Source organism: Pinus tabuliformis, chromosome 5_1, assembly GCF_031772625.1.
Source record: "Pinus tabuliformis cultivar Carrire ecotype Pingquan chromosome 5_1, CPIR1, whole genome shotgun sequence".
NCBI classification, from domain to species: domain Eukaryota; kingdom Viridiplantae; phylum Streptophyta; class Pinopsida; order Pinales; family Pinaceae; genus Pinus; species Pinus tabuliformis.
This window is the reverse complement of record NC_142305.1, coordinates 715,611,526-715,636,368: the sequence shown is the minus strand read 5'-3', so window position 1 is coordinate 715,636,368 and position 24,843 is coordinate 715,611,526. Positions and strand designations below refer to the sequence as shown.

At 36.5% G+C, this 24,843-nt stretch overlaps 1 protein-coding gene across 1 annotated transcript; it reads right to left on the bottom strand.

The window, feature by feature from the left end:
- Window positions 1-22,914: 22,914 nt before the first annotated feature.
- LOC149166912 (uncharacterized) lies at window positions 22,915-24,622 on the bottom strand. The gene has a single exon (XM_089432823.1). It carries the CDS (start codon window positions 24,089-24,091, stop codon window positions 23,159-23,161), a length of 933 nt encoding a protein of 310 aa, XP_089288949.1. The 5' UTR covers window positions 24,092-24,622; the 3' UTR covers window positions 22,915-23,158.
- Window positions 24,623-24,843: the final 221 nt, after the last annotated feature.

Genomic DNA, 24,843 nt, shown 5'->3' with positions numbered 1-24,843 from the left:
AGCAGTTTGCAAATAGAGAAATGTCTTGTTGGTCATTATTCAAATCATGACTAGAATTTACTTAAAGAAATTAATGTGTCAAATTGGGGTCCTTTTGAAAGGATTGTTGGCAATCAAAATAAGTCAGAGTATGATGAAAAAGAAACAGAAACAGGAAAACAACTATATAGATAATATTAGCCCTTTAATTAATGATATCTGTAAAGTATTTTATCTATGGAATCTCATAATTTAGACTGGTCCTTCAAATAAAATAAAAATGAAAATGAAATATTAACTAAACAAAAAAACTATATGGATGTAATAAAAAAACACACTATATATATATATATATATATATATATATATATATATATATATATATATATATATATATATATATGATTAGTTTTATTTAAAAACGTAATATAATATTATTAGCTTCACTTTTAAATATAGTGCAATCCAATTAATTTTGAAATTGATGATGTAACATATCACATATATCTTCATCAATGCTAATTTTCCATATATTATCCACTAACATTGTTTTATTTGCAACATATGGTGCAATTGCTAGTTTAATATGCAATTGTATTAATATTGTTATTTTTCCCAATTAAAGCGTAAGACTATTCCCAAAATATAATATTATAACTATAATGTTAATATTAAAATATTTTAATAATATTATTTTATTTTTGATTTCAGACTTATGTGATCCATATCATTATCGAATAAAATTTTTGGAATAATCACATCATTGTTTCAGAGTCGACGTTTCGAACCATCTATTGTGGTTCATCCTTAGGACAAGGATGAAAAACCAAATCTGAAATTAGGTATAAATAGCAGAGATGCCCCATGTGCCAGAAGTAACTGTTAGAAATTTAGTTGAGTAAATTAAATAATTTTAGTTATAAGAAGAACGTTAGAGATTAGTTAGGTCAAAATAATATTAAAAAATAAATTAGTTGGGAAGGATATTAAATACTAATATAAAAATAATAGAATAATTATTAATATTAAACATAGATAACCGTTAATATATATATATTTTGTTAATAATAATCAATCAATAAAAATTATATATATATATATATGAAAAATAAAATGAAAATAAAAACAAAACACAATAAGGAGGGAAATAGATTCAAAAACATAGAAGTCAAGAAGAAAAGGTAGGAACCCAGCACCTACTTAAGGTCCAACCATCATCCCTATTGAGACTTATCAGATGCTTTTCAATTTCAATGGCCTCATGTAACTTCTTATGATGAAAGTGATCAATCCTAGCGATGACCTGGGAGTTCTCAATACAAACATGATGCAAATTTTTCTCTGCATGCTCAACAATAGTTGAGGAACAGGAACGCCTATGCCTGAGGTCAGCAGCATGTTCCTGAATATGAAGATTAATGGAGTGACCTGTTTCCCCAATGTAGGGAATCCCACAAGAGCAAGGGATTGAATAAACCCCTTTCATGTCTTTAGGGTTAACTGGGTCCTTAACAGATCTAAGGGAGCTTCTGATGGTATTAAGGGGGTTAAAGGTAGCCACGACTTTATGCTTTTTAAGGATGTGAGCAATCTTGTTTGTGGTTCCCTGGATAAAAGGAAGTTTAACCATGTGAACTGGATCATCCATACCTTTTTTAACCCTGGGAGCCTTACTGGCTCTTTGAAAAGCCTTAAGACCTTGAAAATTGCTATAACCATTCTTTCTAAAAACTCTCAAAAGATGAGATTTCTCCTCCTCCAGGTGACTAACATCCGAAATTCTTAAGGCACGAGTGGCTAGAGTGTTAAGAACTCCAATCTTCTGGGCTAGAAAGTGGTGGGAGCTCGCATGAAGATATTGCTCCATGTGAGTTTTTTTTACGAAAAACATGGTGCGACAAGGAGCCATCATCCAACTTGCACAGAATAACATCGAGGAAGGGAAGGCACCCATCAACCTCAACCTCCATTGTGAATTTGATGGAGTCATATTGAGAGTTAAGATGATGAAGGAAGAGGTCTAACTTCTCGCGCCCGTGGGACCAAATGACACAAGTGTCATCGACAAACCTTTTCCAATGCTTGGGTTTAAAAGGAGTGGAGGCCAAAGCTTTGGTCTCGAAATCCTCCATGAATAAGTTAGCAACGACAGGGGATAGCGAGGATCCCATAGCAACACCACAAGTCTGCTCATAGAATTCCCCTTGGAAACTGAAAAAGGTAAAGGTAAGGCAAAGGCCTACTAACTTGGCAATGTCATCATCAGTGATCCTACTTATGACACTAATGGCTTCTTGGATGGGGATTTTTGTATAAAGGGACACCACATCGAAGCTCACCAACAAATCACCAGGGGCAAGCTTCAAACCTTTAAACTCATTAACAAAAGAAATAGAGTCCTTAACAAAGGAATCAGTGCGACCAACCAAAAGCTTGAGCTTCTAAGCAAGAAATTTGACAAGGAAACAACGATGTGATTATTCCAAAAATTTTATTTAATAATATTATCTTAATAAAACATCAAAATAATTCACCAAATCAATATTATAATTTAAAAATAAAATTATAAATAAATTATAAAATAGTTATTCACTTAAAATTTTAGTAATATTTTATTTCAATTTTCTTTTAAAAAATCATTTTATGAAATTTTTTCAAAAATAAATATAATTAAATAATTTTTAAAAAAGCTATAATATAAAAATTAGTTATTTATTTAGTTATTTATTTAAATTATAATTTTAGTACCAATACAATTTATTTTTAAAAAATGTTTTAGAATTAAGTATGACATGTAACCTGACATATACCTCATATCATTCATGAATATTTTAAAGAATAATGCCATGTTTGCAATATTCAGGTGTGAAACATGACATGGAACATGACATATACCTCATAATATTCATAAATATTTTAAAGAAATGCTATGATTGCAATATTCAAGTGGCAACACACATGATTTAATATATATTAAAATATATAAGAACTAAAATATGATAATACAAATAATTTTTAAGACATATTTTTATAATTATGAGTTTTCCTTTTAATTATTATAATTGAATATTTTTTTAGATTTAAAATGAAATCAAAATTAATTAGAATGTAATGTATGTTATAATTGTAATTAAAGATATTATAATGAATCTGTTATACTATACATTAATAATAGTTTCTTCTAAGTTAATCACTTCTACATTTATAGATTTTTTTTTGGAGGGTTGCGGTTTAGAAGGAAGTTTTATGGCAATGGTATTGTATCTAAATATCAGGTTTTTTTTTTTTTAATTAAAATGACCAATTTTCTCTGTATTATATAGTTTAGAAAATTAAATACAGTGTGAAAATTATTTGAAATATGGTGGTTTTTAATAAAATGGAATGTGTTGTAATTAGTTAATCATATTGAGGGTCCATTATTATATATATGTTGAGGATATTTAAATAAGCATTTTAAATTTTAAAATGGAAAACAAGGTAATGGTATTAAAATAATTTATCAATGACTAATGTATTTCACAATTAATATTGTTGATAAGCATTGTTCACTCTGTATATATTTAAAAGATAGGATGGCATTTATTTAAAAGAAGTAAGATTGTTACATAAATGTTCAAAGAAATGAGGATATATAGCGTTAGGTATTATCACAAACGTTGATGTGCACTAAGTTATAAAATGAGATAGGTTCAAGTTTCTTTTGACCTACAAACTTCTATAATTATTTTACTTGAAGAGTTTGTCACCATTAACAATTTGTTTTGGCAAATTGTCTAATGTAATATCTATTAAAATTTACAAAAAAGAGAGGTCCAAACAACTATTGATAAAAGAACTATTTTCTTACAACTTATTATCATTCTTAGTGCTACTTGGAAGCATAGTTCTTTGTCCAATAAACAAGATGATGGATGCCCAAACAATTTTCTTATTGGAAGTGAGAAGAGTAAAACAATTAAAAGGTCTATCATTAGCAATAAACAATAATAACAAACCTATTAAGTTCCTGGGAGTAAAAATGATAAAATTCCTTTATTTACACTTCAAATTCTCAAGAACAAGTGATCCTATTGATGATTGCTAAAGTGGACCTCTACCTAACTAACTCAAAAGAATTATCTCCAAAGGATATTATGTTTTTAGGGGAAATTTCCATAGTATGGTCATCAAATATGCATAGTACAATATGGTTAGATAGGGTAGAGGGAAATATTTAAAGAGATTTAAATGTTAATGATGAGATAAATAAAGTAGAGGTTCAGTGATGGAAGTCCACTAGAATAGTAAAGAAAACAAATATTTGTTCAAAAAAATGTTTAAATAAAACTAGATAATTAGTTGTTAAAAGAAAAGGAATAATGTTTGTTGGCGTAAATGATCCAAGGGATCAATAAAGTTCTCAAAAATCAAAGTGTTCAAAAGTTATTGAAACTTGTGCCAAAGCATAGAGCTCGGTGACCTGAATCAAACACAACTTGAATCGCACAAAATCAATATCATATGCTCCTAATATCATGTTCTGATCATTTTCCCAAACATGTAAAAAAAATTGCAGGTTGGATGCAGGACTATTGACCGAGCAATCTGTATGCTCACTAGGCAAGGTGACTGGAAAAGCTGACTCTACCTCGTGGGCTAATGGCAGGCTCCCAAGTGGCCTCATGAGATTAGTTGATTTTGTGCACATTTGATTGGTGGTTGGAATTTTTTATGTGGACCAATGGTGGGATGACACGTGGCCCAATCATGGGCTGCCACGTGGCACCCTGGGGGGAAACAAAATTTGGCAAGGGTCGGTTGGAGGCCCAACCATATTAGAACACAGGACCTCAAGACGCATAGCACAACTCTTTACTGCAAGACCAAAGGTGTTACTTATTAAACTATGGTAGCGAAAACATATTTAAATTGTATGCGGTTAAGTGTTGGGGGAAGGGGCTAGGGCTAAGCCCTGGCACCCGATCACCTTACCGTCCATGGGACCATAGGTAGGTGGGAACCAAGGGCTCAGGCTTAGCCCCAACATAAGGTTCTAGAACCCATATATGTTTTACCACCTGACTAGAGCGCTACAGTCGGGGGGGGGGGGGCTAATAGTTATAAGCCCATCCCATGATCGTGACACATCGCATGGAACCGCAGTGGATCGTATTGAAGAGCCTGGTGGGACATGTGTTGAGTTTAAATAACACCCTTGATTATATGGCGTTCATAAAACCGTTGTCGAGAGCCTGGGTGCTATGTTAACGGGGGCAGGCGGTTAGCCCCATACCCCAAGCGCATGGCCCTATGTGGCCCAAGTTTTCTGCCGATAAGGCCTTATTGGGCATTTAAACGAAGCAACAAAATGCACCCGAACTGGCAGGAATATCACTGGTACCAAGAGAAATTGGCACTCAACGTGGCCTGGAATTCCGAAATTCGTAGACTAGTTAGCAGTACCATCCAGTTTGTAGCTCAGTTAGCAAAAAATGTTTAGGGAGCATAACTTCTTAAGTTTTTGTCCAAATTGAGCCCAACAAGAACCTAGCTAGGGGTTTTTGACTATTCTGGAGCCATTGGAGACATGTTTTTTTTATATTCTGAGCACTATAAATCCATGTAAACAAAATTTGAGCACTTAATGAAAGAGGCCCAACATTGGAAGTTGGACAAGGAGATGTAGCCTAGGAGAGGGGTGAACTGCTTTATCACTTATGTTGTCATTTGTTTCTGATATGGTATATTTGTCATTGTTTTTATGTTGTTAACCAAGTTTTTAAAACCATAATTTTAAGTGTTTTTACAAAGTGATCCATTTCCTAACAGATTTAAAATTTTACTTACAAGTTTTCCGATCACCTTCAAATTTATATAACAGATCAGTTTGGTATCAGAGCCCAAGGTTAAGGTTATTTTGAAGGTTTGATTTTGTTTGCAAGTATTTTCTTATGCTTACAAGGTTGAAGCTCAAAAGAGGAGAAGGGGGACTTGTGGAGCCAAGGTCTCAAAATGTTTCAAGGAGAACACACATATCTCAAGCTTCACCAATCATGGCACATCAAGAAGGTCCTTAAGGGATCTCTGAAGATGAGAGAACTTTCAAAAAAGCTTTCTTTGAAATGTCTGATATGGTGAAATTTATTTATGAGTATAGGAACTCAAGGTTGCAAGGAGAGAGCTCAAAACCTCCAAAGGGATATGGAGGAAATGAAGACAAACCTCCAAAAGGGAATGGAGGGAATGGTGACAAGCCACCACCTTCACCTCCATCTTCATCCTCATCCTCATCTTCTTCTACTTCTTCCCCTTAAAACACACCTCCAAATTCTCCAAAGGGACATGGTAAAACCCCTTTGTATCCATTAGCATACATGCAAAAAGCTATAATGGATTGGAAAAACTTTAGACAAGCTAAGGGTCAAAATGTGCAAAGCTATACTCAAGAATTTAGGAAAAGATCTTTGATTTTGGGTATAGATTTATCCTCTCAAGACACTCTACTCAAATACATTGGAGGTTTGCATAGTTATTTGAGACACACAATTCTCATGTTTAACCCTACAAAACTAGATGAAGTTTGTGTATAGGCAACTCATTTAGAAGCAAGAGGGAAGAATGTTCCTCAAGAGGGCAAAAAAAAGCCATTCAAGAGTGGAGACAAAGGAAAGGGGAAATTCAAAGGAAAAGGGAAGAAGAATGCTTTAGTCAAGGAGGAGGGAGAAAAGCTTACATGTAAACACTATTCAAAAGAAGGCCATGATGAAGACCACTATTAGAAACTTCATCCTGAAATGAGACCCAAAAAGTTTAACAACAAAGTGAAAGAAAATAATGTTGCAACTACATAACATTATTTAGGATTTGATTATGGGGATGAAGCAAACATCACAACCATGGGATTTAAAGGTAAGGACTCTATTGCAAATACTAGTTCTTCAAGTAGCCTCAATGAAACTCAACATGAAAAAGAAAGAATAGAGATTTTCCACATTAGAGTCATTTCAAAACATACCAAGATAGATACTTTGTTTGATAGTGGATCACAAGAAAACCTTATTTCAGAAGACATTGGTAAGAAATTAAACTTGGAAATTGTTCCACATCCTAAACCATATCCCTTAGGATGGATATGTGACAATGAAAAATTGCATGCGACAAAAATATGTAAACTAAGATCTACCATCATTGCAAACTTTATAGATGAGGTAGATCTTGATGTAATTCCACTTGACATTTGCGGTATTATTTTGGGAAGCCCATATCTATATGATAGGAGAGCCATCTTTCATCGCCATGAGAAAAAGTATCATTTGTTTAAAGATGGGATTGAGTACACTATTTTTTTTTTTAACAAGATCAGTTAGTTGATATATTACAAAAAGTTGTAGTGGAGCAAGCTCCTACTACATTCAACTATATTAAGATAAAATACAAAGCAGTGAGATAGGAGCGCAGTCCCATCTCCTATGCTTGACTTCAAAAATTCAGAAATTCTTTTAACTATTCTTGAGTACTACCTGACAAACTGACCTACTAAGAAAGTAAATTTACATATCATATATTCTCTGGAATTTTTATGGCTTGTAGACTGAGTATTCCTAGGTTGCTTGGTTCGTTTTGTTGTTGTTGACCGAGTTCTCTCCTTCACTGCTCATAGTGTTATTTTTGTAATGTGCCACTGCTTCTTCTAGATGCTTACATTTGGTTTTCAGTGCCATTATCTCCTCTTTTTGCACTGCCATGTTTCGACTCTGGAAGTTGTATTCCATTCTCATTTCGCTTCTGAGATCCTTGAGTGACTCTTGCAGTCGGTGGATCATGAACTTGTTCCCTTTGCATGCTGGGCATGCATCATTCCTTGCTTCCTTTTCGATAGGGTTGAATTCCATTTTATTTGTTCTTTCTCTTGTGTTGTTGTTCTTCCTAGATCTTGTATTGCCTGGAGTATTTCTGATGCTGCTGCTAACCACAATCCTTTTATCTTGTGCTTCCCTACTTTGGTGACCTTTGTCCTGTGCTTTTTGAGTGGAACAGTGAAGGATGAGGTCAAGGTCTTTATGGAACTAAGCGAAGGCCAGAATATATGGAGGGGCTAGTAAAAAACAGAGATCAGAGATGCAAGATTGTCGTGCTGCTATGGGAATTTGCTGGGTGACAGGGTGGAGTGAGGCGGAGGGCAAAGAGCATGAGAACAATGAGCTCTGGAAGTGATTACCGGAGGCTGAGATAGAATGCGAAGTGGGGCTTAGAGAGGGCGAATGAACTGTGCACTTAACATGGGAGATGATCTCTCTGTATGCACATATTTGCTTATTTTGAATTATCATCTTACCATTGTTCTTATAGCCAGAGTGAGTAGCCCGAGAACTGCAGTTGATGGGATAGACTGTCGCTTGAACAAGATTGCGATCATCCTTCCTGGCTTTACTCATGCAAATTTCTCCATTGTAATGATAAATTGTCGCGTGATGCTTGTGAACAGGATTGCATTCCCTGACTTTGCTCATGCCAAAATCTCTAATGTCCTGATGTTTCCTCTGTCTTCCCATGATTTTCTGACTTCCCTTGCAGTTGTGTGTCCGTTGATGAGTTCTGATTGTCGATTTTTGATTTGTTTCTTTAATCAGGATGCTTTGTTCCTTGTTTTTAGAGAGCTTCATTCTTATCATTTTTGTTGGATATTATGGGACAAAATTGTAGTATTCATCATGGTTCTCACGGACACTCCCTTCATTTTTTTCCACTGCTTGGTTTGCGTAGTGATCCGCCTGCTGATTATGTATTCTCAATACATGTTTGAAGGTTACATTGCCAGAGCCTTCTAAGTTTCTCCTGACTCTTTTGAAAACTCTGCTCATAAACTCATTACTTGGATTTTTGTTTCGAGCCATTGCCTCAATTATTATGGCTGAATCTCCTATAATTATAGGATTTTGAATTTCTCTTTTCTTAATCATTCTTGTCCCCATCAACAAGCTGTATGCTTCAACCTTGTTATTTGAAATTTGTCCCAGTCCCCATTCATAGGTGACAATTTTGTTCCCATCCGGATCGAGAATTATTCCCCTGCTCCTGCCTTTCCCAGATTATTCTTAGAGGCTCCATCAAAGTGTAGACAGTGTCTGTTCTGAAGTTTTTTCCAATTTTCGAGTTCCTCTTCACTCATTCTTAATTTCTAAATATTTCCTGAGTTTACTTTTCTCTGTCATTTTTGTCCATTATTGTTAATTATGGCTTTGCTGAGCCAATCTCGTTCTTCTTGTTGGAGAATATTGTAGTCCGTTGGTGCAGTTCCTTTGACATTGAGGATTTCAGAAGTTAATCCCCACGTTTTTTATAAGGTCTTCCTGATTCTTGGATTTTGATTTTTGAAGATGCACTTATTTCGAGTCAGCCAAATTTGCCAACATAGAACTGTTGGAATGCACTTCCATATTCTTTGAATTGTGACTTTCTTCTTTATTGCGTATGGGTAGGCTTTCTCTAAAGTTTGAAGAAATTCCGGCAATGGTTTTTCAAAGTTTATGTTTATATCTAGGGGGCTTATAAGCTGCTGCCAACACTCTTTTGAAAAACTGCATTCTTGGAATAAGTGTTGGATGTTTTCTTCAGCCTGCTAGCATAATGGACATCGTGAGGGCCCCTAAAAGCCTTTTTTTTTTTAATTTTCACTGGTCAGGATCTTCCCTTTTAAAAGGGTCCAAATGAAAATTTTTATCTTAGGCAAACTTTCAGATTTCCATGCTATTTTCCAAGAGTCCCAGTCTTGTTGATTTGTTTGTTCTTGGAGGATTTTATATCTAGTCTTGACTATGTATTGCCCATTACTTGGATCCCAAAGGTAATTATCTTCCTCATCATAGTGGATTGGTGCTACCCCTTTTAGATGCTGCTTGATTTTGTTCCATTGTCCTTCCAGGTTTGCTGGGATTGTTGGGATTTTCCATTCCTGCCATTCATTTTTATTCCACAAAGAGATTGAGTGTAAAGTATTGAAGCCTTTTTTCCTTTCATCCATTCTTGGATGCCTTCAATTTCTGGGTGATTCTATAGAGGGTCTTTTCCCATGATTCTGTCCTCCCAAATAGATATTGTTTTTCCATTACCTGTGATTTTAGAGATGTGGCTACTCATTAGAGGAATTATTTTTTTAACTAGATTTCATACTTGAGTGCATTGTCTTATTGGGATATTTCCATTAAGTAGTTGTTTCCTGGATCCATCCATGTATTTATAGATGAGGGACTTTTTCCACCAGCTCTCTTTACCTGTGATGAGTCTCCATACTATTGTCATTCTCAGGGCTACATTCATGAGCCTAGGTAACTGAGTGGATAAACCTCCTTGTTCATATGGTAGCACTACTTGTTCCCACCTGACCAAGCTAAACTTTTTGTTTTCTTGCTTCCCCCCTGCCATAAAAAGCTTCTTAAGATTAATTCCATCTGTTTGTGAGCACTTGCTGGTGCCATGATTATTGCATATTGATAGATTGGTAATGCAGCAAGGAGTGCTTTGATTAAAATCACCCTTCCAACCATATTTAACCACATCATACCCTATCTCTTTATTTTGTTTTGCATTTTTTCAATCTAATTTGTCCATATTTCTACCTTCATGCTCTCTTTTGATATTGATAGTCCCAGGTAAAAGAAATGATTCCATTTTTCTTGTACTGGGATTTCCATGATTTGTGAAATCCTTTGCATGATTCTAGGAGGGGTATTCCACCCATATATCCTGCATTTTGTATTATTTAATAGCCCACCTGATACCTGTAGGAATTCATCAAGTATTTTTTTGAATCTTCTTGCTATTATTGTTGATGCTCCTCCCAGCAGCAATGTGTCATCCACAAAAAGTGAATGATTTATGGTTTTTACTCCTTTTGCTATTCTAAGCCCTGTGATGTTTCTTTCCTTTCTCTGTTTTTCCAATGCTCTGCTTAAGGTTTCTGCCATTATTATGTAGAGAAATGGGGAAAGAGGGTAGCCTTGCCTGAGGCCTCTTGTGCTTTGGAAAAATTCATTGGGTCTTCCATTTATGAGGGGGGCAATCCAAGGAGTAGAGATGCATTCCTGAATGACTTCTATTATTTCTTTTGAGAAGCCAAGTTTCTGGAGGACAGCCATTAGATATGGGTGTTGACTCTGTCGAATGCATTTGCCATATCTAATTTGATTATGATGCCCTTTTCTTGCCTTAAAATATTGGAGTGTACAGCTTCCTGTACTATTATTACATTATCTATGATTTGTCTATTGGGGACAAACCCTCCTTGGTTTTTTGATATGATTAGAGGTAGCACTTTCTTGATTCTATTTGCCACTATTTTTGTTATTATCTTATAAGAGGAGTTGCAAAGAGAGATGGGTGAAACCTATTGAAAGTGGAGGGATTTGACTCCTTTGGGACTAGAGCAAGGTAGGAGGATTTTGTGTGACTTCTTTTTTTTTTTTTGAAGACATTCTTTGCCATTCTTAAGAAATCCTTTCTGATTGTGTACCAATGAGATCTGAAGAAAGCTATTGTAAAACCGTCTGGCCCAGGGGCTTTATCCGGATGCAGGCTCCATATGGCCGCCACTACCTCTTCTTCTGTGAGGTCTTTGCACATTTCTGTATTCTGTTCTTTTTTTATTTTTCTTTTTGTGTGCTGCAAAAAATCTTCATATTCAGCCATTTCTTCTGTGGCTGAAAGTAAGTTTTTGAAGTGCTTGTAAGCTGCTTTTTTTATTTCTTCCGCACCTTTGACTTCTTGATTTTCAACTTGTATTTTTTCTATCTGGTTTCTTGCTCTTCTAATTTTCATAGTGTTGTGAAAAAAAGATGTATTCTTATCCCCTGCCTTGAGCCATAGGCTTCTGGATTTCAGTCTGACCTCTTCTTCTTCTTTCCTATTTTCCCTGTATATTTCCCAAAATATTTCTTTCTCTCTTAGATAGTCTTGCTTGCCTTCTTCTTTGCCTTCTTTTTCAGCTTGCATGCTATCCATTTTCTATTGTAGCTCTTTTTTCTTTTCTTTTCTTTTTTATTTCATTTGATCTTGCCTATTCCTTTAGCTTGGCTCTTACATTTTTTAATTTTGTCTCCCAAATGTACTGTGGTGAGCCTGATACTCTTGGTTCCCATGCTTTCTTAATTAAATCGTTGATTTTTGTATTGCTATCCCAAATTGAGCTGTATCTAAAAGGGAGTGGACCTTGGTTTTCCATTTTGCCCATTGCTACTACCACCAGTTTATGATATGATGATGTGGTGTGTATAATTTTTTATTTGATGGAGTTGTACACTGCAACTATGTTTTCTTGTATCAGAATTCTATCCAACCTTTCTTTTATATTGCTTTTACCCACTCTTTTGTTATTCCAGGTGTATTTCCCATTGTTTGGAGGGATGTCCAGAAGGCTGTGTTGTTCCATTATTTCTTCTAAAGTATTCCTGGATGGATCAGTGTGATAGATTCCTCCAAACTTTTCCTCTATACTTCTTACCAGATTTAAATCTCCTCCTAGAATTATTTTCCCAGCTTGTGTTTCTTTTAAATCTTCTTTCATTATGGCCCAGCATTGTTCTTTTTCCTTGTAGTGATTGGGGGCATATATATTTATGACCCTGTATCTCTCTTTTGTACTGATTTGCATTAGATCTGTTTGTATCCAATGTTGATCTGTTTTTTTTTGTATTAATTCCCATATTCCTTTTTTCCAAATTGTGCAGATACCTCCTGATGCTCCTATTGCCTGGATTGTTTCCCCTTCATAATTTCTGAACTTTTTTTTGATATTTTCAGTTTCTTGGCTATTTGCTTTTGTCTCCTGAATCATAAGGATATTTGGGTTTTCTTTTGTCAGAATATCTCTTGTAGCATTTTCTTTGAAGGATGACCCCATTCCTCTGCAATTCCAGGAGACTATTATCATTATTTACTTGTTGGGTGGTGCATGGTTCCTTTCCCCTTTTGTTGGCTTCTTTCATTGTTTCCTGTGCTTTTCCCTAGGAAAGTATCCATAGGTTGTTGTGTTCCTAAAGCCATTTCTTTTGTTGTTGCTTCATCCCTCAACTCTTTGTTTGTCTTTCTTCCTACTTTTTTTTTATTTTCTGCATTTGGGAATGCTTCCTTTGACTGCTTTCTAGTTAGTATTCTGTCTACTGAGGGAGGGGGAGAGAGGTGGGTGATTAAGACTCGAGGGGATTGAGGGGATTGAGGGGGGTTGGGAGAATGGGGGGTTCTGGATCTGGATCTAGATTTGGGTTCGGGGGATGAGGGGGCTGAAGGGTCCAGTGGCTCAAAAGGATTAAGGCTGGCATTGTCTACTTTTGGTGAGATTGGATGGACTTCAGAGGATGTTGTGGGCTGCGAAGAAGAATGGATTGGTTGTTTATTAACTGTCTTCTTTCTTTTGACCTGTTCCCATTTATTTTCCAGATCCTCAATCTTTTCACTTTCATTGTCTTTTTTTTTGTACATCTATTTGCAAAATGACCATATTCGTGACATACCTTGCATTTGAAGGGGATTTTTTCATAGTCCAGCTGTTGTATGTACGTCCACTAGTCCACTTTGATTCTAATAGCTTCTGGAAGTCTTCTCCCTAGATCCACTTCTACACAGATTCTGGCGCATGCATGCATGTTTTCTTTTGGCTCGCACCTGTCTATGTATTTCCTGCATTTCCTATGGCATTAATTGAATCATCTCCCCAACAGTGGAGGGGGAGGTGCATAAATCTGACCCATATAGGTACAACATTTGGAACATCCATTTCTGGATCAAAGTCTGGCGTCCATCTATTTAAATACAATCCCCTTATATCCATAAAATACGAGACATTCCTACATATCAGATCTTTGTCCTCCTTGGTTTCGAAGTGAAAGGTGTAGTACCCTCTACCACAGAACCTGATTGAGATTTTCTCGTTTATTGATGCAGACCAATTCCTTTCTGCCCATTTTTGGACAGTTTTGGGTGATGACCATAACCCAGTAAACTGCCCAACTAATCCTCGTTCTGCCAGGGAGAGTGCTGCTTTTCATGGGAGTGCAGGAGGGAGTGATATTTCAGGTATATCTTCCAATCTTTTGACAAACTTTTTGACTAATGGTTGGTTCTTTGCCGGACCCATTGCAGAAATGAGGGAGGCAAAGGCTTTTGTTGTTACTTTATTTTCTTGCTAGTGATTTGGATGAGACTCTTCGTCCTCTAAAGAATCCATGTAGATCGAACCTCAACAACAGAAGGCTGCTGAGGGCAGCTACGAAATGTTACGCGTTGGGTGCTGCAAATATTGGCTGGTGGTGCGTGTTGCTGCTGCGTAGCCAGACTCTCCTTCTGTGTCCTGTAGATCAAACCTCAGCAACAGAAGGCCGCTGAGGGGCAGCTATGGACTGTTGTGCACTGGGTGTTGCAACTGCTAACTAGGGTTGCGTGCATGCTACCACAACGGCTCTCTCTTTTTGACAAGATCAAATAATTATTAAGACTAAACTCAAATTTGGGGATTGAGTACATTGTTAGAGCACATAGCAATAAGTTGAATTTATCACTTGTGAATGCTAGACAAATGAAAAGGCTTGTTAATGTTAGCAATAATTTTGTACTCTTGATGATGAAACCAAAAGAGAATGTTGAAAATGAAGCCTTCCAAGGATGTGATGCAAGATTAAATATGATTTGATTAAGGTTGTTAACATCTATGATGAGATGTTTCATGAACCCAAAGGATTGCCTCTTAAAAAAGGAATCCAACATGAGATCCAATTGCAGCAAGATTGTCCTCTTCCAAACATTGGCATGTAAAAGATGTCAGTCATGGAGAATGCAGAAATCAAGAAACAAATCCAAAATTTTCTTGATAAAGGGGTCATCAGACCAAGCACATCACCATGCAGGTCACCAATTGTTTTAATACCAAAGAAATATGGTACATGGCGCATGTGTGTGGATTTCAGAGCCTTGAAGAAGATTATGGTAAAGAATCGTTACCCTCTTCCTCGAATTGATGATTTACTTGATCTATTGAAATATGTTGTGTATTTCACTAAGTTGGACTTGAGAAGCGGTTATCATCAGATTAGGATTGTTGAAGGAGACATATGGAAGACAACATTCAAAATAAAGTAAGGTTTGTTTGAATGGTTGGTTATGCCATTTGGGATTTGTAATGCTCCTACAACAGTCATGAGAGTTATGAATGATGTCTTAAGACCTTTTCTTGATGACTTTGTGATTGTCTACTTAGATGACATATTGATTTTCAGCAAGACTCATGAAGAACATGTCAGCCATGTTAGACAAGTATTAGATGTGTTAAAGAAATAAAAGTTGTTTTTAAAGATGTCTAAATGTGAATTTGGAAAAACCTCGTTAGTATAATTGGGACATATTGTTGGAGGGGGTGAATTGAAGATAAACCCCTCAAAGGCAAAAGCTATTATAGATTTTGCCTAAACCCAATAATGTAACAGAGGTTAGGACCTTTTTGGGAGAAGCTCAATATTGGAGAATGTTTATTTCTAACTTCTCATCAATTGCAGCTCCATTACATGCCTTGGTAAGCGTGAAATGGGTTTTTCAGTGGGGGAGAAAGTAGCAGAAAGCCTTTGATGCAATGAAAGAAAGAATCAGTACATCTCCAGTTCTTGCACTTCCTGATTTAAGACAGCCATTTGATATACAAACCGGTGCAAGTGACTATGCCATGGGAGCGCCCTTGATGCAACATGGTAAGCCCATTTGTTATCATTCTGAAACTTTTGATGGTGCGGTAGTTAAATATCCTACACATGACAAATAATTGTATGCATTGGTGCAAAGTGTGAAAAAATGGGAACACTATTTGATGGGAAATGAAACTATCAATCACACTGATCGCCAACCATTGCAATAAATGCAATCAAAAACCAAGCTACAACAAGAGAGGAATTTCATATGGATGGGTTTCTTGCAGCAATTCCACTTGGTGATAAGGTATAAGAAAGGTATCTATAACAAGGTTGTTGATATGCTATCTAGACAAATTGTTAGTGCATCAGTTATTCTTAAGCATAATTCTATCATGCATGAGAGCTATGTTGAACAATATGCTTTAGATGAAGATTTTAAAGATGTATATGCAACTTTGTGTCAAGGCAACCAAGTAGAGGAATTAAATTACCATGTTCATGATAAAATTTTGTATCATCTTGGCAAGCTATGCATTCCACAGGGTGAAAGAGTCAACATCATAAGGGAAGCTCATAATTCTCTTATTGCTGATCATTTTGGTGTAGGCAAGACAATGACACAATTACAAAGGTATTGTCATTGGCCTCGTATGAATGAAAGTGTGTCACGATATTTAATAGGATGTTTTTTATGTGCTACTAGTAAGCCTAGCAATAGAAAGTTAGGGTTGTAGATTCCATCTCTAGTTCCTTCCCGTCCTTGGGTAAGTGTTTATGTGGACTTTGTTGGAGGACTGCCTATGTCTAGGAAAAATCATGATTATCTTTATGTTGTGGTGGATCGTTTAAGCAAGATGTGTATTTTCATGCCTTGTAAGAAGGAGATTGTAGCTAAACAGGCTACACAAATGTTCTTTCAAAATGTATGGGTGCATTTTGGATTGCCCAAATCCATTATTTCTGATCGAGATTCTCGATTTGTATGGAAATTTTGGTCAATCTTATGGGGACTCATGGACACCAAGTTGAAAAAGAGCACAACATTCCATCCACAAACTGATGGTTAGACAGAAGTGGTGAACATAACAGTAGTACATATTCTTCGTGGTTATTGCAGCAAACATCCTAAGCTTTGGGATGAACACTTACACTACATTCAGCATGCTTACAACTAGGCAAAGCATTCATCGACTCAAACATCTCCATTTGAGGCATGCTTTGGATACTTACCAAAATCTCCTTTAGATTTTATCTTTGGGAAATATTTTGTTATTGATGGTCATAGTGACATTGATAAGGCCAAGCGATTCATTGAACAAGTTCAATTGGTGCATCAGATGGTTCAAGAATAGTTAGAAAAGAGTTAGGCCAAGTACAAGACAAGGCATCACATGCATCGTGTTGACCACAGTTTTCAGGTTGGAGATGAAGTTTGGCTTTACATTAGCAAGGAGAGGGTTAAAGGAGAAGGTAAAAAAATTCAAACCAATAAGGTATGGACTTTTTAATATTTTAGAAAAGATTGGTAATAATGCCTTCCAGTTGGATTCCATATATGCAAATGTATGTAGTTGTTAATGTTGAGAATTTGAGATTAAATGAGCCTCCTTTGATTGATGATCAAGGAGAGCATGATCAGATTCATTCAATAGAATATTTCTCTCCTGAATTTCTTGAAGAATTGCAGCAAGACACTATCCTTGACAGAAAAACAAGAACTTCAAAAAGAGGGAACGTGGAGTACCTTCGTGTGGGGCTCAAAGGTACAAATCCAAGCAAAGCCAAATGGATTGAGATTGGAAGGGTGAGGGAACTATACCCTCATATGTTTGTTGACTGAAAATAGTCTTTTGGAGGTCCAAAAGCTTCCAGTGGGGAGGAGTGATCCAAGGGATCAGTAAAGTGCTAAAAATTCAAAGTGTTCAAAAGTGCTCGAAACATATGCCAAAGCATAGAGCTCAATGACCTGAATCCAACACAACTTGAATCACTTAAAATCGATATCGTATTCTCTTGATATCATGTTTTGGTCGTTTTCCCAAACAAGTAAAAAAAATTGCAGGTTGGATGCAGGCTGCTGACTGGGAAATCTGTACACTTACTGGGTAGGGTGACTGGGCAAGCTAACTATACCTCGTGGGTCAATGGTAATATGCCAAGTGGCCTCATGTGATTGGTTGATTTTTGGGCGCATTTGATTGGTGGTTGGTTTTTTTATGTGGACCAATAGCGGGATGCCACGTCGCACCCCTGTGGTCAACAAAATTTGGTAAGGGTCGCCCGAAGGCCCGACTAGATTCGATTGCATGACCTCAAGACTCGTAGCACAATGCTTTACCACTAGACCGCGGGTGTTACTTATTAAACTATGGTAGCGAAAACATATTTAAATTGTATGTGGTTAAGCATTGGGGAAAGGGGTCGGGGCTAAGCCCTGGCACCTAGTCACCTTACCACCCATGGGACCACAGGAAAGTGGGAGTCAAGGACTCGGGCTTAGACCCAACCCAAGGTTCTGGAACCCATATATGTTTTACCGCCGCACCGAAGCGCTACAGTTGGGGGGGGCCTAATAGTTAAGCCCAACTCACTGTCGTGGCACATAGCATGGAACGACAACGAAGAGCCTGAGGGAACAGGTGCAGAGTTTGGGGAATGACCCTAGTTATATGGCGGCCACATAATCGTTGTTGAAAGCTTGGGGGCTATGCCAAAGGGGGTGGGTGGTTATCCCCAACTCCCGGGCGCATGGTCCCATGTGGCCCAAGTTTTTTGTTGATAAGGCCTTATTGGGCATTTAATCAAAGCAACAAAATGTACACGAACTGGTGGTAATCTCGCCAACGCCAAATGAAATTGGCACTCGGCACGCCCAAGAATTACGAAATTTGTAGAACAGTTAGCAGTACAGTCCAATTTATAGAACAATTAGCAGAAACACTTCTAGGGAGCATAACTTCTTTAGTTTTTGGCCAAATTGAGCCCAGATGGGAGTTTTTTTACTGTTATGGAGCCGTTTGAGACATAATTTTTACATTCTAAGCACTATAAACCCATGTAAACACAAATTTGAGCACTTAATGAAGGAGGCCCAACATTGGAAGCTGGACCAGGAGATGTAGCCAAAGAGGGGTGAACTCTATCATTTTTGTTGTCATGTGTTTCTGATATGGTATATTTGTCTCTGTTTTTATGTTGTTAACTAAGTTTTTTAAACCATAATTTTAAGTGTTTTTGCAAAGTGATCCATTGCGTAAAAGACTTAAAATTTTACTTGCAAAATTTCCCATCACCTTCAAATTTATATAATAGATCAGTTTGCTATCAGAGCTGAAGGCTAAGGTTATTTTGAAGGTGTGATTTTGTTTGCAAGTTTTTTCTGTATATATGGGTCTTTATTTACACTAATTAAATATTTATAAAAGTATATTAACTCTTAAATGCAATCACAATACTTCTTTCTAATTTACTTCTATTTAATCTTTGACATTTTTAGCAATGCATGTCATCGTTTCTTTTTTTTTAACTAGAGGAATTGGAAACTAGACATATCTCGCCTAACATGGAGTAGATTGCCATTGCTACCACTATAACCTCTAGTTGGAGATCAGACAAGTGGGGCACCCATGGAGTTTCAAACATGGGCATTATGCAGGGAGTGCCTTAACAATGTGCCCATTCACCAACTATTCTACCCAGAGTAGACTCAATGCATGTCATACTTATATGGATGCACATACATTAATATATTTGTTTATAAATAAGAAAACAAAATTCCATCTTTTAGAAGTGAAATTCACAATTTATGTATTGAGAATTTGATTTTTACACTTTATGATATTCAACATTCATAGACAAAATTCATATTTAAATCCAATATTAACATTTTTATAGTACAAAATCTAAATGATAAGATTAAATTTAATACAGGTACTCTATACTCATAACCCAACAATGGAAATATGATGAAATGAAAAATATAAATTATGAAGAATACTTTAAATACCAACAATGAGAAGTAATAGAAAAATGCATTTCATGATGCATACATAAGCTCCAACATATAGAGATAAAGAAAATTATAATGCCAAATTAATAAAGAACATTTATGAATATCTATCATATTTAATTTTGATTTTATTGTTTCAAAATTTCATTCATTTAAGTAATGCATATATTTTTGAACAATTTTGAATAAAATTAATTATATTAGTAAACTTTTTATAAATTCATAAATATTTCAATATTTATTCCATTAGTATATAAATTCAATTTCCAATATTATTTTTTTTTAATTACATTACCACTTGATTTTATTGTAAGTCTGACCAAATAAAAAAAATGTAAAGATACTTCAAATTGAGAAAATAAATAATTTCCTTTCCCAAAAAACAAATAAATAAATTCAATAAAATTTAAAACCTATATAAAACCTATATTTCATTACTTAACTTAAAGTTAACTTAACCTTTTGCATTCAATTTATTAATCTTTAGTATTTTGAATTATACCATAGGATACACGTCGTTAGAACATAAAGTATACCACAGGGTGCGTGTCGTTAGAACATATTTATCTGGTACTATCAATAATAAAGTATTTGCTTAAAATTAACTTAACCTTTTGCATTCAATTTATTAATCTTTACCAATTTGAATTATACTCATCAAGGTACACGTGGCTGGAACTTATTATCACTATTAAAGTGTGAGGTTTGCACAGATCCTTTATAAATCAATAAGTCAACGAACATGTAAAGCGGAGCGAAGTGAGATAAATGCATGAAGATTTGAAAATTAAAATATGAAAAATTTAGGTATTTGAATTTAAAATTTAAGCGGAACTTTTGTAAGATATTGAAAAATATTTTCCAACGCAAAAAGTGAAAGCTCTGACAAAATAAAGAATAGTAAAACTGTATTAGTATGAGCGAGATTAAAGGGCCGAAAGCCTACAGGTTTCTTTATCCACCCAATTTCTTTAAATATGAAAATAAACGTCATTATGATGCAGGAGCATAAATAAATTAATAAAAAATGGCATTCAAGTGACAAGAATGGGTGCAGGAACATTAAAGCCAAAAGTGGTAACTATCACAACTTAAGTATCCCACCAAATTCAGTAACATCATTAGGAAGTAGTTTAATCAACGCTTTCACTTTGGCTTTTCATATTGCTATGGGCTCAACTTTAATTTGGACTAATTAATATCCACAATCAACTCAACTAAAATTTTTTATTGTCAAAGATTATTTGTATGTATTTATGTTATATTAATACAATTTTGTTTATTTTAAAAATATATTTTTTTAATATTTAATTTTTATTTTGAATGGTTGAAAGATATGATTTAATTTTCATAAATAATATAAATTTATATTGAATATATTATTAGAATATTATTAAATCTTATATATGGAAAATATCTTACACTTACCTCAAAAGCGTAAGGTAAAATACTTTATTACGAGGAAAAATAGAGATTAAAAATACTTTATTATATGATAAAGGAAAGCCACTAATATATTTATTATAATTTAATGATATCTTTTTGAATTTTGAAATCCAAAATTAAATTTGAGAATAAGAATATATTATTTTTTAGTCATGATTATACTTGAAGTGAAACCAGTCATTGCAATTTTGAATGGTAGATATAAAATGATTGCATTTTACTTGAGGTTTCCATTATCAAGACGATTCTTACACTAAAATATAAATTGTTTGTCCTTTCAAAGATTATGTATATATTTTATAAACAAATCATATAGAAAGAGATAGTGGATTGTGTAATCGTGAGAGTTTTTAAAATAATATTAATTATATATTCATTCGTTATATAAAAATAACTAGTTATATCAATCTAAATCAACTAGTATATTAATATAAAAAAATAATCATCGCATATTAAAATTTTATTGTATTATAACATCAATGTAATATAACTTAATCTATTCATTAACATTCTTTAAATTAAAGTAAACCGATATTTACCGTCATATGGCTTTTATGATAACCGTTACTATATGGAATATCATGTTAACCGTTACTATATGGAATAATATAATACAGTAACAAAAGCTTTCCAATTTAAGTATTTTCTAAAAAGCCAATTGGCAAGACTACCAGAAAATAATATCGCGGATTTTTACGGTAAAATTATACTTACAAAATAATAGTAAAATCTAGAACGACCCACGACCCAGATAACATGACCAGTTAAATAAATAAACAAAATATCACATCAAACACCAGCAAAGAGTAAAAGGAAGATCATCCTTGTTTTTAGGGATCGGCCGCAACAATGAAAACAAAGCTCAAATACCAATTCAAATAGATTCACAGCTGTCATTGCTGTTTGCTACCAAAAATAATAGATTCCCAGCTGTCATTACTGGATTGCTAGCAAATATAGTAAATTCCATCTGTCATATTTAGATTGCCAGCACATATAATAGATTTCCATGCTACCAAATATAATAGATTCCCTGCTTGCATTACTGGATTGCTAGCAACTATAGTAAATTCCATCTGTCATAGTTAGATTGCCAGCACATAGAATAGATTTCCATTTGTCATGTTAGAATGCCAACAAATATAATAGATTCCCATATGGCAGGGTTGATTGCCAGCAAATACAAAACTCAGAAGAATAACCAGAACAGAAGACAAAATTCAGAAAAAGTTCCATTGTCCATGGTTCATTTACTTTGGTAAGGCCCACAATGTGCAAAAGTAAAGAACAGAAGGACAGAGTAAACAAAGTAGAGCCAATACTGGTTTCTCTAGCCAAAATATGAACATGCACTTTCATTTAAGCAAATAACAGAATCCTTTAAATGATTTAATATAGTTGGCAATTATCTATGATTACAAAATCTGAAGATATTCAAATCAAGAAACTCCCAGGAACGGACTTGCTGGTATAAAGAAACTATAATTGATAAAATATATTCAGAATATAATAATATAACAGTAACAGATTGCAGCCATGGAGGCCGACGGTGATTGCTGCGAAGAATATAGTGGGACTAATGCGTGGAAAACTAGTCTGCAATTCTCTGAAAAAGGATTGGGGGTAATGATCATCGATTCCAAGTTCATCAATGAGCAACTTGTGAGGTGGCAGCTCAGATGAATTTCTTTTTTTCTCGGCATCTGAAGATGAAGTTAAGGAGGGGCAGAGTTTATTTACAAAAAGGAAGTTCTTGTGGTTGTAGTTGCTTACTGTACAAGTTTGTCGAGGGTTTGATCTGACGAAGAAATCCAGGAATCTACGATACCATCGGCTCTGGCGTGATGGTTATTGGGCGGCTCTGCGCTGCTTTCCTCCGGATTCGATGTTGGGGTTCGGCCGAGATCGGGTCCGACCCTGTTGCCGTTATAAGGCATCTTGCAGGGAACTTCGGCGGACCATTGCGGGGCCGGCGCGGGCCTTCGGTCGGAGGGCACCAGATCGGGAAGCACGTGATTGTTCAAGGCCTGGGCGGCAGAGGGATTGAGGCCAAGGTCTTCGAACAGGCCGGCTTTTAGGTGGGCCTCGGAGATAGGCGGGGCGGTCTTGTTGAGGAGATTGGGTGAGATCGAATCCTTAGGCGTGTTTGGGTGGAGCAGGGACTGGAAGAACAAACTTGGGGGCGGCAGCTGAAAAGGCGCCGGGGGCGGCGGAACGGCGGAGGGGAAGGTTTGGGTACGGTGGGGGAAGGGACGGAGAAGGAAGGGATTACCGGATAGGCTTCGGGGCCGAGGAAGTCAAGCCCGCGGTTGCGTTGGAAAGGGGAAGGAGATGCGAAAGGGGCCGGGGGAATACCCGTGAACTCCTGCACCATGGCGCGGAAATTGGTGGTGTCCGTCGTTAGAACCGTAGTCGGTGCCCTGCGGGAGGCTCTGGAACGCTTCTTCCCCACCTTGGAAGCCGACGCAGGATCCAGCGATAACCGGCTCGCGCTCGATGCAGAGACGGACCCCGACACTGAGCCGTTGGTCGGAATTTTGTTGTTGCTGTTTCCCCGACTTGCCTGGGACCACTGAGAGGCATCGAAGTGCTCTGCGACGGCCTCGGCGTTCAAGCTCGAAGACAATGGCGGAGGGGGCGAGATATTATTATCGCTGCTGCTATTATTGCTGTGACTCTCCATCTCCAGCTGGAGCTCGTGCGATTCGACCCCGGGACCACGTCTGAAGCAGGCGCCTTTCCTGAGCTGCTGCTGAGATTCGACATGAGACGAGGCGGCGGCTACGGCCCTGGGATTGATATTGTCGAGATAGCTGGCAATTGAGTCGTATAATGTTTGTTGCAAGGAAGGCGGAGCGGCGGCCGGCGGATCGGGCGGTCCCCCAGGCGGGACCGCCGAGTTGAGCAAAGAAGTAAAGGAGTTCCTGGAGCCGAAGTCTTCTTCGCAGGAAGTGAGAATGTCGATTTCTCTTGATGATATCTGAAACCCGCAGTTATTATTGTCCATGCTTTTTACACTGATGATCTCAATTGGCAGAAGAGCTCTTTGGGACCCGGAAGCGCAATGAGCATCTCGGCCTTTGATAATCAAAAGACCTCCGCCAACACGAACACCATTATTGAGCCATCAGTCCCTTATATTAACTCCTGCCAATCATTGAATCCATTCATGGTATTCATAGCTCTGAGATTAGAGGCCCTCCCTTCCTCCCTGAGTCCCTCCCAACAAAAATAACGAATGAACGGGGTTCGATTCCTGGGGATTTCGATTTAATAATAACCGAACGCGGTGACCTCCGACACGTGATTTCAGGCCTCGGCTAGCAGGAAAAAGCGGACGCGGGAGGATGCACAACCTGCCCTTGCATTCCTCACAAGATATTCTTCTGCTTGTTCTCCTTCTTGTTGTAGTCGTAGCGATATCAGAGGACGCTCCCTTTCTGGCTCGCTGTGGGGACGCCCATCATCATATCATCTGATGAGACAGATTCCAAAAAGCAAAGAGGCATCCATCCATCAATCAATCATCCATATCAATTTAAAAAATATATATATATATATATTAAAAAGAGGATTAATTGCAAATAACAGATGGGGTCCGAGACGGCTCTTAATGTAAAAATGTGAAGGCTGGGAAGCACGGAGTTAATTCGCGAGAGTTTGGTAAATGTAGAGGGAGGAGGTTACGAGTAAGGTGAGCAGCCAAACCGAATCCATTAATTAATAGCAGGAGGATGGTCGTTGAATAGCAGGTGAATG